General features: G+C 35.3%; 2 protein-coding genes across 2 annotated transcripts; one reads left to right on the forward strand and one right to left on the reverse strand.

The window, feature by feature from the left end:
- Positions 1 to 962: 962 nt before the first annotated feature.
- On the reverse strand, positions 963 to 10841 carry LOC105433532 (lysosome-associated membrane glycoprotein 5). The gene is made up of 7 exons (XM_089079184.1): positions 10513 to 10841; positions 9259 to 9401; positions 6540 to 6725; positions 6331 to 6447; positions 5720 to 5807; positions 5301 to 5439; positions 963 to 4782 (listed from the first exon to the last, which is right to left on the reverse strand). The coding sequence occupies exons 1-7, from the start codon at positions 10553 to 10555 to the stop codon at positions 4572 to 4574; spliced, it is 927 nt and encodes a 308-aa protein (XP_088935310.1). The 5' UTR covers positions 10556 to 10841; the 3' UTR covers positions 963 to 4571.
- Positions 10842 to 13847: 3006 nt separating this feature from the next.
- Positions 13848 to 15402, forward strand: LOC105430831 (uncharacterized). The gene is made up of 6 exons (XM_011644551.3): positions 13848 to 14096; positions 14168 to 14279; positions 14372 to 14626; positions 14712 to 14828; positions 14918 to 15126; positions 15211 to 15402. The coding sequence occupies exons 1-6, from the start codon at positions 14082 to 14084 to the stop codon at positions 15295 to 15297; spliced, it is 795 nt and encodes a 264-aa protein (XP_011642853.1). The 5' UTR covers positions 13848 to 14081; the 3' UTR covers positions 15298 to 15402.
- Positions 15403 to 16774: the final 1372 nt, after the last annotated feature.

The following is a 16774-nucleotide window of genomic DNA, read 5'->3' on the forward strand; positions in this document are numbered from 1 at the left end:
TAATTAGGCTGTGCGTCGGTCAATTACAAATTCTCTCTGTCGCGAATATCGGCGCCAAATAAATTCGCTCCATTCGCGAGGGATTTTTTTCCTCTCCCGTTTTCCGAATCAGACGTGACTTATCGTTGGACGATTTACCTACCCTTTTTTCTCGTATGCGTATCTCAAATAGCAAGAGCGTTCTCGCATTCTTCCGCGGACCGTTTCTCGCGGATTTATCTAATTAGATATTAAATTGGTGGAATAATCGCGCGCATCATAATCACGAACAATCTATGTAATCTGTGTTACGAGTGAGGCAATCCTCTCGGTGAACGGCGATTTCTCCGCGATCGCAAACACCCGCAGGCGCAAAAGGCTCGGGGATGCTCTTGCAAACGACAATGCGATCGTCTTGTCGCGCGCCATTGTTGCAAGAGATTTCAATGGGCATTGCCAACAATGAGCCGTTGACGACGGTGCGTCGCATTGCGCAAAGGGAACCCCGTGCGAGGGCTCCCCATAAACCCGGCTACAGCCATAAGCCTGCTTGACTGTACTTTTCACGCCCTTTCCATGGCGCAAGATTATTATATCTCCGACCCTTCGTCCCGCGAACATCAAATAGACATCTGCTTTCGAAAAGTGTTATGTCCATATATTTAAAATAAAACCCGATTACTAAATGTTTGTTTTGTTTTCTAAGTTATATTGTTTTTTTCTTAACGATGTTAGATACACAATTATTTTCGTATAAATATAAGCTAATTCAAAATAAACAAGAAATAAACATCGATTATATATCTCGTACGTTTATAGAATTGTAATTAGTTATTGCTTTAGAATAATTATTTTAATTAATTACTGTATCAAGTTTTTTCCAATAACACAAAATTAAGATGTTACTTTTCCTAAACTATGACGATGTTGTGGTTCGAAAAATTCTGATGTGAGAGTGATGCGATTTACGATATACGATTGAATGAATTTGTATAACAGCCTTTATTTTATCGATATGATACAATTTAGTAGATGTATATGTTATTACGTTACGTGAAACTGGAATTCAACTCCCCGTTCTCGCGATTTTCGCAATAATGCATTATAATAATTGTTATAGACTTAACGCGCTGCGGCTATAGGTCAAGCGATATGATTCATAATTTGACGTCATTCCAGCGTAAAAACGTCGCGATTCAGCAGTTTATATCATTACGCATTGTCTTTGTTTCTTATTGTTTCACAAAAAAAAAAAATAATTACGCAAAATTGTTAAGAGACCCACCGAACGAATCGCTCATTAATTTATCATTTCGCTGCGCAATATAAACCGCAAAATCGCGTCGTTAACTTTCTTAATCGCTGCTGTTCATTAATATCTATGATATAAGATTGACTTTAGCACAAAAATACGTTTTCATAATTACAGCTAGACCTTTCTCGTGTTATCATAATGCCGCGAGCATGCGTGACGTTCATTTGATCTTCCCAATTTTTGGTTCCCAAATTGATTTCTCGAAGTTATAACCAGATGGCAAAAATATATAAATAAATAAAATATATAAAATAAATTAATTATAAGCAGCGCACTTTTCATGGGACAAAAGATCTGTTTCGAAAACGAAGAAGAACTTTTTCCTAGAATTTAACCTAAATTTATTAGAATATATTTTGAAATCGGGAAATCACATGGTGTTGCAAAGTCAATCGAATGGAGATGGTCCATCCAACGTTTCAAATCGTTCGTTTTAAGATCTTGTGAATCGTCACGATACTCGCCGTCGGAGTCACACATTGACGAATTGATGATTGACAAATCTTGGAAATACGATACATACGATATCCGTAATATATTTACATACGAAGTAACTTTAATATGCACTTGGAAGACAGAGGTTTATATGTTATGCGTTATATCGATAACGTAGGTTTCTCTTCATATATACATATATATATATATATATATATATATATATATATATATATATGTATATATGTATATATTTATACGACGTATATGTACTCGCGTAATAAATATAATATATAATGCTCAATGCATGTACGCGCGGACGCATACGCTTTACACTTAGATATGTTAATTCGCTAATAACTATATATTATTTATCGCGCGCCATCGCCAGCGATCAGCTAATATTTCAATGTATAAATGAACTGCCCTTTATCATCATATAATCATTGCGCCTACGATATATATATATCGATCTTATATAAACGATTAAACCTCGTAATATCGTAACTATTTGCAATTTGGACAAATATTTATATAGTAGAATTTTATACATCAGAATATCACCAGAAGTTAAATTATTTATAGATTTCTAAAAGATACACATTCACCAAGCTTTATAAATGTAAAGAAAACTGTCCCAGTCTAGAGCACAGAAGTAGAAAAATGTCTGCGAAGAAAGGATGAAGAAAAGATTGCGTGCTGACACGACAATACTAATTTTCAAAAATTATTTCTCCGTCTACGAGATAAACTTAATATGTAATTTTGTGTGGTTTCAGCACTTATATATTTACAAAATATATTGTATATGTATATACGTGCGTCCATACACTTAATGTGCGCACGCACTAAGCAAATAAGTTGAATAAAAGTATGTTTACATCTTCGTACAATATCACTCTCACATTATAAAGTTTATCGCTACACTTTCTTAAATTAATATATTTATATAAATATTTCAGAAGAAATCATTGAGAATCATATATACACATACGTACACATGTACAGTAAGTATATGTACGTACGTATATTTATACATACACAATTTTGTCATCTTGTATTACATAAAGTTAAGCGAATAATGTTTAAGATCAAATTGCAAACTCCGGCAAGCCACCTCCATTTAAGACGTACACAATAAACAGAAAAAGTTACAAATTTAACTTTTATATTTACAGCTGAACATCTTAAATCCTTAAGTTTCACAAATGGCAAAACTTACAGAACTACGTCATAAAAAATAAAAGATAATCAAATTGAGTAATTGACTGGTATAAAAAATGAGAAAGAGTCTATCAATAAATTATGGATTGCTATGTACAAGATTAATTAAGGCGTCACATCGAAATGTATTAACACTTTTAATACACTCTCATTAATTGTAACCTAGATGCAATCATCTAACATCGTTAGCTGCCAAGAAGGACCCTTTCACATCTCCGAGGTATCGAGAGCCATTTTGAATGTCTTAATACAAGTTGCTATTACGATATGTACCATAGTTATTATTACTATATGTATATAGTTATTATTACTATATACCCATAATAATATTTGGAAAGAATGAAGATATGTTATATCGTAAGAGTTACGCCGAGAGAAACAATTTAATTATCTTAATCACATGATGCAAGTATTTCAGCGGGACAAAATGAAATATTTGTTTCTTGTGTATTCTTGAAAAAGAATTATGGAAAGTTTAAAGGATTTGAAATCAACGTAACAGATGATAAAAGTGATGATAATAGTGTTTACGCGATTAACAAGATTTTAAATTATATTTCTTTTCAATGATTATAGAGATGCGTAGACCAAAATCTACGGAATTGGAAAGTCTATCGATACAACCATACGAGTTTGCGAAATTACGAATGTCATTTATTTTAAACTTTAAACGGATATGTTTGACATTCGATACGATGGACAAGACAAATGTGTCGCGCATGTTTTAATAATAAAATTCTATTACATCGCTTGTCAATAATTTTATGATACTTACCGGATGAATCGATGATATCTAATTTCGTGTGTATATAATTAATCATTAATATTAACGATATTGACTGTTTTTAATTATAAAATTGATAAGTATTATTTGCAACAATCGTCGATAAATATCAAGATCGAATTTTAAAGAATTTTAAAATATTTATAAATGTAAAAAATTTATAAAAAAATAAAAATTATTTTGAAAATAATTTTTAAGGATAATCATTATTCCACATCTGAATAAGATGATCAAATTAGATAATTAGATACAAATTTATCAAAGGATAATGGAATTAACTGAAACATAATTAATATCATTTTTACAACATATCGAGATTATTATTTATTTCAAATAATTAGAAAACTATTTTAAAATGTACTTTAATGGTTACAATAGAATATCCTATGTATTCAGATTTGTCTAAAAGATTCTAATACGCGCGATATCTTGTCTCACAGAGCTCTGCTCTAAGCCGAGCTTCAATTTGATTGTTAATCGATTCGTTAGATATTTTAGATAATCATGAATCCGCTTCATGATAATTACGAGATGTGTATGTGTGTGAGTGAGTGAGTGAGTGAGTGAGTGAGTGAGTGAGTGAGTGTGTGTGTGTGTGTGTGTGTGTGTGTGTGTGTGTGTGTGTGTGTTTTTTACGTCCACGACTAATACAAATGACTGAAAGAAATACCTGAATTTCGGAGAAAAAAAAATTATCTCTTTTCCAGAAAAATGACTAGCGAGTGAAAGTGTCGGAAAAGCTACGTGTCGTTCGCTCGCGAACGACGTCGGTCTTTGGCGATACGTGCTTCTTTGGCATCGACAGTGAGATCCCCCCCCTCCCCCGAGTATTCCTTACTCCATCGTGTCGTACTTGACTTTTTTCACCTTGAAATAACGGAAGGCCGCGTAACCGGCGATCGTCAGGAGGACCGCAGCGGCCAACGTGGAGCCGACCGCAACTGGCGCAGTTTCATCCCTGCTGGCCCGTGCGCTCAGGGAAGTGCACGAAAACTCAGCGGCGAAATCGTTGCTCTTGAACTTGAACGGCTGCAGTTTCATATCCCTGAAATGTTCCATTTTTATTTTAATATTTTTACTTTTCTCCTCACACTTAACTGAAGTAATAGATTTAAAAAAAAAATTGATATCTTAATATCAATTGATATTTTAACCTTAATCGAGGATATATTCGTTATCATGATGTATTCATATATTCTGTACCAAATGTACATATTCTTACGTAATAATACGAGATAATATTAACCTTACGTATTATTATATTGTATTAAAGTTCGTCACTTGGCATAAAATGACTGTGACTGTGTTCAATATCGAAAAGTATTTATATGGTATATCGCTTCTGATATTGATTTAACGTTATACACATATGTCCATGTATATGTCCATGTATATGTTATATACATATGTTCACATTTAGTTTTTAGTTTTAAGATAAAACTAAGTTTAATTACTAAGTTAAATATTCAAACGTTTGCATCATATATAATTGAATACCTATAACTTTTAATTAAAATATGAATTTCAGTGGTAAAATTAAAATTTAATAATACAATGATATACCTCAAAAGTACACTGGCATGATTCTTGCCGTCGGTGAGCGGAACCTCGGTTTCTTCAGAACAAGCGTACGATTTTCCGACCGGTGTGAGAAATAGCATAGAACTATGTTTCTGACCGGTACTTAAGCGAATAGTCTTGTCTGAAAGGTTAATTAAATAATTAAGTTGGCATTAACAATATACGTTGTTTAATATCTTTCAAAATATATGTCAAATACATTTATATAACATTATTTACTTTATCAACAATTATTTAATAATTATTTTAAGATATTTTTATTATAAATTGTGATAATTTAATTTATTACAAATATAAATTAAACACATACGCGCAATTGGATATTATTGTATTTTTTTTCATAAAACATTTTGCACAGGATTATGCAGAAAACCAATAAAATTGACATTGATTGCTCTTACTTGGCTGAGCAATGTGCTCGAAGTGTTTGTCACTGGAATTATAGGTCAGTTCGATTTTCTCGACGTACCAGCGTTCACCACCGGGTGTCTAAAAAAATAAAGTCGTGTAAGTATTGATCATCCTTTTATCTATTTTATGTAAAAACCGGAATCATAAGGATTACGTTGGGAGATCAAAGACAAAGCAACATGATATATTCTTGAATACAACCTTTGCTGTATAATTAATCTCATCTTATCACTCGATGCGTGTAATTTTTTTTTAAATGTCATTGCATCACTTTTATTATTTTTATCCCACGTGTTACAACTACTATATCTGAGGCATAATTTGAGGTAAACTATCGTGATAGCTTCCAGCACGCAATCGCCGATATGAAGGTGAAAATGAAATGGACTATATCTTAGTAAAAGGGTCACATATCGATTTTCGCGAAAAGCAGTGCCAGGCAATTTAAATGATTTATTATCTTTCGGATAATTGCTTCTTGATGCAAGAATTTATCTTTCGACACAGCTGGAGCTTCGAGATATCCTATTATATATAAGAGAAGAGAGAGAGAGAGAGAGAGAGAGAGAGAGAGAGAAGGGAGGGGAAAGGGAGAAATTACCTTAGCGAAACTCCAAGATAGTACGAAGGCTTTCCATTTCAATGACATGGTCACCGTGTTCTCATTATCACAATTTCCGGTTACAGTTGCATCATCAGGTACATAGATATCCGCTTCCTGAAAATACAAATTTTAATTATTTATCATTGTAACGTTCTTAATGATTAAGGATCTCTTTCTTTTTTTCAGGATTTAATTTATATTCTTACTTGATCCTCGCCAAGTTTTGTGCGATATTTGACAGTGATAAGCGCATCTACTTGAAGAAGAATGCAAGCTTGTCCGTTGCTTCCATCCAGTCGATATAAGGGTTGTTCCGTGGAAAACGACTTATGCGTGGTCGATGTAGTTGAGGGCACAATCGTGGATGTTTTGAGTTCAGAATTGACTATCGGCTTAAAAAGAATATTACAATATAATATAATTTAAAAAAAAGAATATTTATTTTTAAACTAAAAAAATAAAATTGTATGTGTGTGTGTGTGTGTGTGTGTGTGTGTGTGTGTGTGTATGTGTGTGTGTATATATATATATATATATATAAAAACTTATGAAAAGTTATTAAATTAAAAATATAATAAAAATTATTTAATGGAATTTTTATTATCTAATCAATAAAATTTTAACTTCAACTTTATCAATAAAATTTAGTAATTATAGTTTGTTGTCATATTCTAGAAAGGTAACTTCCGTTTATAAACTTGTAACCTTCTGTAGAAGGTCATCTGTTATTGTAACGTAAACGTAACGAGTTTTGCAATAACAACTTTTTTCTTGTGTATAATAAATCGTTAACATAAGAATACGTAATGTAGACCGGCGTTACAATACGCGTAAATTTGCAATTACAAAACATAAGAAGGAAGTAGTACTGAAAATAATGTGGATGGTAATAGTAAAAGTTTCCATTAGAATGATGTGAAGCTTTGCACGGTGACGTCACCTAATACCATCGAAATGTCAAGGAGTATAGTAAAAGCAGCTATCGGACGTTATAAAAGCTTAACATCACACAGGTCAACAAATCTATTGTAAATATATCGAGTTTAAGCGCAAGCATGTGTAAAAAACTTTAAGAAAAATTTAATAGAGTTACAAAATTTAAAGTTTGGATCTTGCAGATAGACTTTCACAAAACTTAATGACCTTTTGTTTCTCTAATATTAAAAATTAATTTAACTGTTTTTTAAACTCGTAATTGTCAAATTGCCAATTAAAGACTTATTATTCTTTAGTTTATTATTAAACTTCGTGATACAGAATATTTCTTGATACATCGTTAGTAAATAATTAATTTTCTACAATTTGCGGAAAATAATTTGAGGATACAGAACATATTATTTTATATCATAGTTTCATAATTTGATAATTAAAGTGATTCTGATCTCATATGAAAAGACATTAATAGAAGTATGAATAAACACAAACTGTCGACATGCTTCAAATTTTATCGATTGTCTAGCATGTCTAAGTGCACTTGCAATTTCTATTCGGTTTACTTTTATTCCAGAAAAAAAAAACAAATTTTTAATCCCAGCGATAAATTTTCACACATATAAATACTTTTAAAAATAAATATTTCTTTATCTTTAATTGTGTATGAATTATTTCAACCGACGCACTGAGAAATATCACGCTAGTAAAATCTTCGTTTAGAGATCATAAATGCTACGGCATTTCTAGCTTAAAGTTATACGAGCATCATGCGACAGCGATGAAAGATAAATCACTTGATGCATATCACTCAACGAAATATTTTCAAGTAGCAACAGACTACATTCAACAGAAATGACAAACAAGTTGATATAAGAGATGAAGTTAAAAAAAAAAAGCAAAAAAGTTGCACGAGTCAAAAGTTTCATTTCCTTCTTGATTAAAGCAAATCTAACTAATTAAAGACAATAATTTATGAAGACTAATCTAAAAAAAACTGTAAATATTTTGTTTTTAAAGTTATATTTTAAGAGAATTTTGTTTTCGAAAAAAATTAGCTATAACGTTATCATCACAGCACATGTAGAAATTTAGTCTTCGGTCATTTTAATCTTACTTTTTATTTTCTACTTTATTGTCGTTATTTGTAGTACTTTTTTTGCACATTTAAATTATGAGTCAGCGTCAAATGTGGACATTAAAATATAAATGTTAATTAAGAGATAGCGAAATAGAGGTCAAGGTGAGGTCTGTGAAAGTTTTGATAAGATTCCTCTACGTATAGCACAATGTTGCTTTATACATTCCACGCATTATCATACCGCGTTATAGCGGTAGCGTAAAACCGCCATTGTGTCCGCTCGTAGGATCAGCCTTAAAAAAAAAAAAAAAAAAGCACACACGGGGGTCCCTGGTGCGACGAAGATTTTCCAACTTTCCTCAAAACGGGAGGGGGGAGGGGGGCCACGCGCATAATAATCGCGCCGTCAATCGCGTATCGCACAGTCAAATGATAATAGGGCTTCCCTTCTTGGAACTTGGTTAATTATCGGATTTTAGCGTAGGTTAAGTAAACGCCTAAGGTAATACGATTATGCGCAGATTTAGTAATGCAACTTGCGTATGTAGGAGCGGTCGCCGCCCACCAACGTAAGGACCAACGTTAGCGTGTACATGCACAGATATACGATCGAAAGTGGCATTCTTTTTTTTTTTCCTCTTTAGATGGTCGTGCTAACACGTTCCGCGAATCCATTTAAATAATTACTACCCTTGCATATGAATATATGAAAATCGTTTGTTTTAAAAGTACATATCAATCATGTGGAGCGAGAGCATTATTCGGACGGGTATTAATTAGGAAAGGCGGATTAAAGAGAGCTCGTAAACTCGGTCTCGTTTTAACACAACGAGAAATTTTTTTGGCAAAAGGCTGGTTTTACAAGAGGAAGGAAAAGTCGGGTACAGGTAGATAGGTTGAATGAGCTTGTTTACCAAATTTGGAGGCAATCTTGTCCTCGGAGTAGGCATCTCCACGAAGACTTTCGGCGTTCTGCGTGTAGTATAACGTTGCTCGTCTACTTGTCGTGGTATTGGCGAAGGCAAGGGAATACTAAATGCTATACCCGAGACACACCCTGTGTGAAAATTATTTCAGTATAATAATAATGTCATCATGCAGGCAGCAATTTTGCAAAGTTTAAGAGAAAGTAGAAAGGATTCGTATGAAAAATGCGTATTAAAAGTTTCAAAGTTTGTCACTTTGCAACGTCTATGTTTCTCCATTATTCTTGTATTAAATATCTAATTAAATATGGTAACTTTCTTGGTTTGTTTGAAAGAAGCAGATAATACCTTGTTTTCCTTGCGCCCTTTCATAAATTTAACATGGAAATTAGAGTTAAAGTGACTAGGGTAAATATTAAATACGCGTAAAATTTGAATAATATTTTTATGTCCTATAGAAGAAAAGGATAGATTTGTACAAGAATCACTTGCATGATCTAAAAATATTATCACTCATCAGATTTTTTTTAATGTTAGAATGACGTTTATCATGCGAAACAATCGTTTTTATTTTTGGTACGATACTCGTATATTTAATATATATAATAGTACTTGTGTGTAATATTATTGTCCTTATTGTATATTGTCAAAGCAAGATGATAATAATGTCTGTTTATTACAATTACAAAATTTTATGGAAATTAAATCGATCGTATCGAAAGCAGAGTATGCTATCAATTCTTATCACTTTTTCCATGATGGATGATGTAGAAAACGGAAACGGCTTTAACGAGTTTTTTTTAGATATGATGATTAGCGTTTGACACCTTAAGCCTTTGACATACCGCGCGAGTGAAGAAATAATTTTGTGAATATCTTCTATTATTTCATACATATTTTTACTTTACTCTACTTCTTTTTTATGTATCCCGAAGAATATCCGAGTACAAGACTCGCTTATACAATCGTCCTAGAACTTTTCCCATTTGAATGACAATGTCTCCGATGCATTTTAAGGGTTAATGGCGCGACCTGGCAGTGATACTTGACTCAACCTTCATAATCACAAGCAGATTTTCACGGTTCGCTTCTCGCAACATACAATACCGAAAATGCAAATTGAAAATGCACTTTTCTCATCAGAAAGTAATCACGCGACTTTCCAGCTCTCTCTCTCTCTCTCTCTCTCTCTCTCTCTCTCTCTCTCTCTCTCTCTCTCTCTCTCTCTTTCAAAAAACTCACACAGTAGGAAAATCGCCCTGCAGTGTTCACCCCGACGTGCCATAACGTTGCCGTTGTCGATTCTATCTTCTGGTGCACTCCCCGGTCAATCGAATTAAAACGGAAGGACAGATGGAGGATGTGTACGCGCAAATATGTATAAAATCGCGTGCCGATACGTGATGCTCGGTGGCGACGTTCGCGAGGTTTGTGAGGAGAAGCGAGAGAAAGCTCCTCGGGGTCGCGGACGGATCGATAGCGGGGCGGCTTTCAGCATGCGCTAGCTACTACGTGGTTGCCGTTCTGCACAATGTGATGGAAAAAGCGCTACTCCGACCACCGGTGCCACCACCGCCGTTTTCCCCGACGTCGATGACGTCGTCGTTAGCGTCGGCGTCGGCGTCGTCGTCGTCGTCGTCGGCGTCGTCGTCGGCGTCGGCATCGTCAGCCGCCGACGGAAACTGTTCATTCACATTAACCGCGTGTTGAACACATATACGTTGGGATACTTGTCCCGTGGTCTCGCGCACGCAAGTTTTCTTTCTTCTGTAATAAAAAGAAGGTCGCAAAAATGACCGAGGCGAAATTATGAATCTGGTGTTTTTTTTTTTTTTTTTTTTTTTTTTTTTTTTTACCGGAAGAAATGTTGAAACCCTTAATTTCCCATTTCGGCGCTTTCTTACTGGGGAAAAGTTGTTTTACAGTTTCTTTTAACTCTTTACTAGGAAAGGTTAAAGTTTTTAAACTTAAAAAATTCTCCCTTGTCTTATGTTATACACTGAGAAATAATTTTCACTGGGAAAAAAATAAATTAATTATTTATTAAATAAATTAAAAAAATATACAATATTGTTTTAAATTATAATAATTTTCTCCTCAGTGTTATCTTCACTCGTGTTATTAGAGATGACACAAAACGTATTTCTTGAAGAAAAGTCGAAGAGAATTAACGAAGTAAAAAGTGTCTCTCTTTTGTTTTCTTCTTTACGCGCAAGTATCCCCGCTGAGAAGAATGCAATCTAGAGTTGTGTAAGTCTTGGTGATATATTTTAAAAGTTTTCTTAATAATAAACACACCAGGCATCACATCATAATTCGTATGCAAACTGTGACACAACTTCCGTCCGCTTTTCATTCTCACCGCGGGCGGAGTCGCAGAGGTCATATTTCGGTGACCTGACGTAGGTGGCTCGTTAAAGTTCAAGATCCTGTCGAAGGTCAATAATTCTTTTTATACATTTTCACCAAATGCGCGTCTTTCACAAAATATCTTAAGCACTTTGCCATTTACGAAAGATACGTGCAGCGTATCGCAAAGTACGTTATATTTGCAATCCACTAGGGCATTTCTGATATCCAGAGAAGAAAATCGATTAAGTTCTTTTTCTTTTAATAATTTGTTTGCGTTAACTACTAAATTTCACGTGAATGGAAAGATAACAGAAAAAAAGTATATTTGTAGGCAAAATGGAATTCAATGTAATATAACAAAAATAAATGTAATATAACAAAATGGAATTCAATGTGATATAATCAAAATTTACAGATTTCCTTTGCATTCGTTGAAGTTTACATAATATCGCGAATATGTATACAATAACATGCGTGCGTGTAAAAAGATAATATTTTCCAAAATATTAAATAAATTAAATTATTTTCGACAATGTGAAGAAGAAAATGTACGAAGTGCGTCACTTCGTCTTACATGGAGTGTCCAACTACAGATGATAGTTGCAAACTCGATTGCGCTAAAGTAGGGTAAATTCCCACGGAGACCCTCCGTCTATTTCTCTCCGAAAAATTTATCTTGGAATTTATCTTGGGATCTCTCTTGGAGCAAGCACGAGCACGAGGTTCCATACGTTACATGAAACGCAGAGATGTGGCATTTACGTGACTGCCGGAAACATTTCGATTGGATGTGCCGAATGGGATGGGGTGGTTAACATCTCAGCGGCACATTTTCAGTATGAACGCCCATGCGACTCACTCCGTTATATATTGCAATCAAAATCATCTACATCGTTTATTTGCATCTAGCAGTGATATCGATGCGCGATTGGACCGTGTAATTTTGCGCGATATAACATCATATCGGTCGTTACTCCGACGAGTGTTATTGGTAAATTGAGCTGACGTTACGATCATTATGATTGACGTTAATCTATCATTATCGGACAGCCGTTGATCGTTTCGAATCTCGTGTCGCATAGTATCTCTAAATTCGAGGCACTAATTGTCATTTCTAAATGAAATGACATTTTTTGAGTACGATAGGACAGAAAGTATTTTATACTGACAGGCAGTACCTTTCGTGATATATTAAATATCGAGGTACGTGCATGCAAGAGATTAATAAATATGTATAGATGATTTCTGACTGAAGGTATAATTTTTTATGAATTCACGGTACTTTTCTTTAAAAAAAAAAATATAATAAAATCTGCTGACACGTTATGCGGCGAAAAGAAATTTGGTCATATTCTGCTTGATTTCCGCTGGTATAACATATCACTGGCACAGTAGGTTCTGTCGACAGATCTTAAGCTTAATGCAGACATTCCTATGAATCTGCAATAAGAATCTAATCGAATTTGCTGCCAATCTACCAGTAAATTGCTATCCGAATCATTATTACTGAATTATTATTATTTTAACTTTTATTTTCATTTTATATCTTTCTTTTTTGTACATTTTTTAAAATATTTTTTTAATATAACATACATACTTCATGTACAAAAGTCTCTTTTAGGACTTTGGAAGATTTAAACATCAATATATGTAATATAAATTTTTTCTAAGGCCTTGCGCACAATAAAGAAAATATTAGAAACAGGGATAAATATTAAATTATAGAATGGAAGTGAAAATTGGGAATAAAGATTGTATGGTCTTGCATTCATCGTACGTTACGTTTAATCTTTATTCCGAATTTCCATTTCGCCACAATTTAATATTTATTTCTGTTTCTAATATTTTCTCCATTGCGCGCAGAACTTAAGACTCTGCGTACAATGAAGAAAATATTAGGAATAAGAATAAATATTAAATTTTAGAAATAAAAATTCAAAATAAAAATTAAACGTAACGCACAATATCATACAAGTAATTTTTAGATATGACTATATTTTATATTTATTTATACTCATTGTGCGTTGTATTTAATTTTTATTTCAAATTTTCATTTCCAAAATTTAATATTTATTTCTGTTTCTAATATTTGCCTCATTATACGGAGGCCCTAATAATATATCTCCAATTATAGAAGATTTGTTACCATTGAATGATCGCTGTCGCGACAAAGATATATTTGGTGAAGTCGTCGCTAGATGGCACCTACCCATGCGAAACCTACATGCGTAGCGTATGTTGAAACAACTGGATATTGCTGGATACCGACGGCCGTTTTACGTTCGATCGCCGGCCGATTGAGAGAATCGGAATCAGCTCGTCATTGCGATTACGAGAGATACGAACGGCAGGGAGTGTTTTCGGCGAGTAATTCGCAGCGAGTTAACGACATTGCGTTATCGTTCACTATAGTTGATGATTAACAGGTTTTCTCAAAGTGATTCTCGACGACGCGGAGTATGCTGGCTCTGAAAGTAAGGGACGAGAGCGTGTCTGATACCGCGTAAGTTCCGAGAATTGCGAGAACGCTGCTTTTGGTTTCTAGGCGACCGTTGTTAGTTGCTCTTACAGACGTATCCCCAAGAGTTTCCTATCGAGGAGCAATTCGGCCGCTTCTATCAAATCTGAAGACAAGATGTCGTTCGAAGACGAGAAACGTAAGGCTTCGATGAATAATCAGTCAAATGGAGAACGATCAAAGGGCTGAATTATAAAAATTCTAATGTTTTTCCCTTCTTTCTGTAAATAGAGAAATTCTTAAATATGCCGCCTGAGGAGAAGAGAAGTTTCTACAAGGGAGATGTGACGACTCTGGATCAGATCCCGACGTGGCCAGAGTACTGGAACAAAAACAAGTCAAATATTACCAAGACTGTCGAAAAGATTGAAAAAGTCGATGAAGTCTTAGCTAAGAAAGTATCGATATGGCAAGGAGATATAACGTCGCTCGAAATAGATGCGATTGTCAATGCTGCAAACTCGAGTCTCCTGGGAGGTGGTGGAGGTATGAGATATTTTTATTAAACAACTTTATGTATTATTTGAAATTTTACTTAAAATTTTTATACAAATATTTCTGAATATTTTAGTTGATGGAGCTATTCATCGAGCAGCAGGACCAAATTTAAAGAAGGAATGTGCAACATTTGGAGGATGCAAGGTTGGCGAAGCTAAAATCACAGGGGGTTACATGCTGCCAGCTAAATGTAAATAATTTGTGTGCTTAGTTTAATCTGTATTCTATTAAAAAAAAAAAATATTTAAATATAATATGAATAATTTTGATGTGTTTCAGATGTTATTCATACAGTTGGTCCCCAAGGTGAAAAGCCAGATAAATTAAAAGAATGTTATGAGAATAGTTTGGCCCTGGCTAAAGAAAATCATCTGCGTACCATTGCGTTTCCATGCATATCAACTGGAATTTATAGATATCCACAAAGGCCAGCGGCCAAAGTAGCTTTATCGACAATCAAGAAATTTCTTCTCGATAATAAAGATGCTGTAAGATAATACATAAATATATTTATATGTATAATTATATTTTAGTTTTTTAAAATATACAAAAGTTTTATTATATTTTTTCAGATGGATAGAGTTATTTTTTGCTTATTTTTGGATACTGATAAGGAAATATATGAGGAACTATTGCAAAAATACTTTTCTCTCGACTAAATATCTATTCACAAATAAATTTCTACTATAAAATACCCACAATGTTTGGTATAATCTTGTAAGCCATATTTGGAAAATAAATTATTCATATAGAGTGTAATATAATATTGGATATTTTTATTTCATTCCCTTTCTAATTTTATTTTCGAATATAACAATGCAATATCGTATAGAATAAGAAAAATAAATTTATTCGTTAATTCCAGAAAAAGCCTCTTTCTAAATCTTCATGTGTAAACACCAACGTTAATGATATTGTTGACATCATTGTAAATATTTAAAATTGACTATCTAACAATGATATAAGTCACGCTTTTGTATAGAAGTTTTGAGTTTCAAAATTAATTTAAAATTCTATTACTCGATAAGATTTACTATTTAATCACCAGCCTACAATATAAGTTTCCGAAGGTTTAAAAAGCGCGCCCAGCGTGGCTGATGGCGTCGCGCGCCACCTGGCTCGAGGGCCGACGACGGCAGGTCGCCATCTTGAAAAATCGAAGTGCCGTGATGTCTGTGCGTGGCGATAGGTGGGGGATGGTCGGTCGTTAACGCGGTGCATCTCGTACGGGAAATCTATCACAAATGGGCGAATATCCCTGAGCATCGAGGCCCAGGCCCGGTTGCGCTACCGTACGAGCCGCGCGCTTTTCGCGTTCGTGTCGCGCGACACGGCACGCGTAACAGCAACATCATCGTAGTCGTTGTCGTCGTCGGACGTTCCTATCGGGATCGTCGCTGCCGTCGCCGTGGTCGCCGTTACCACCGCCTCGAGCACACCCAAGGGACCTCCACAGTCGGTCGCTCCTCGCCGATCTATCGTGGCGAGGGTGTGCGATCGCGATCGTACGCCCAGTGAGTAGAGTGATACTGTGCGCTCCGTGGAGAAGAGAGGAGGAGAGAGAAAGAGAGAAAAGAAGGAGAGGAAGAGGAGTACAGTGTCGATAGTAGAGTCGTGTGTGGCGTTGGTGATCGTGCGCCGATCGGTACCGTGCACAGTTTCGCACGAGCATCGCGAGAGCCGAAGGTTGAGAACCGAGCGTGTGTGCAAGCGTCTCGAGCGCGTTGTGTCCGTCCGTGGGGAAGAGTCTCGCCGCCGTCGTGGCCCTTCGCCCGCCCGGAGCTCCGAGCTCCGAGTCCGTTGTCCGTGTGACGCGAGGCGGCGAGCACGAGCACAGGCGTGCTGTAATGGGCGAGTGGAACGTGCATGCGCTCGCGGCGTGAGCAGCATCATCTCCGCGTTCAAACTTCGGAGGAAAACGTGAACGAGTGAAAATCGTACGGGCGAGACTTTGCTGGGTGGAACGACGAAAGGGGAGAGAGAGAGAGAGAGAGAGAGAGAGAGAGAGAGAGAGACAGAGACGGAGCGAAAGAGAGCCGCCACTCGATCTCGACGAAAGGCGAGACAAGGTGGACGTTCGTACGCGCGGACGAACAGAGATCCCGTAATCCTGAATGGCCGCCACGGCCGCTTTCT

Source organism: Pogonomyrmex barbatus, unplaced genomic scaffold (genome assembly GCF_055798465.1).
Source record: "Pogonomyrmex barbatus isolate J1 unplaced genomic scaffold, ASM5579846v1 scaffold3, whole genome shotgun sequence".
Classification (NCBI taxonomy): Eukaryota; Metazoa; Arthropoda; class Insecta; order Hymenoptera; family Formicidae; genus Pogonomyrmex; species Pogonomyrmex barbatus.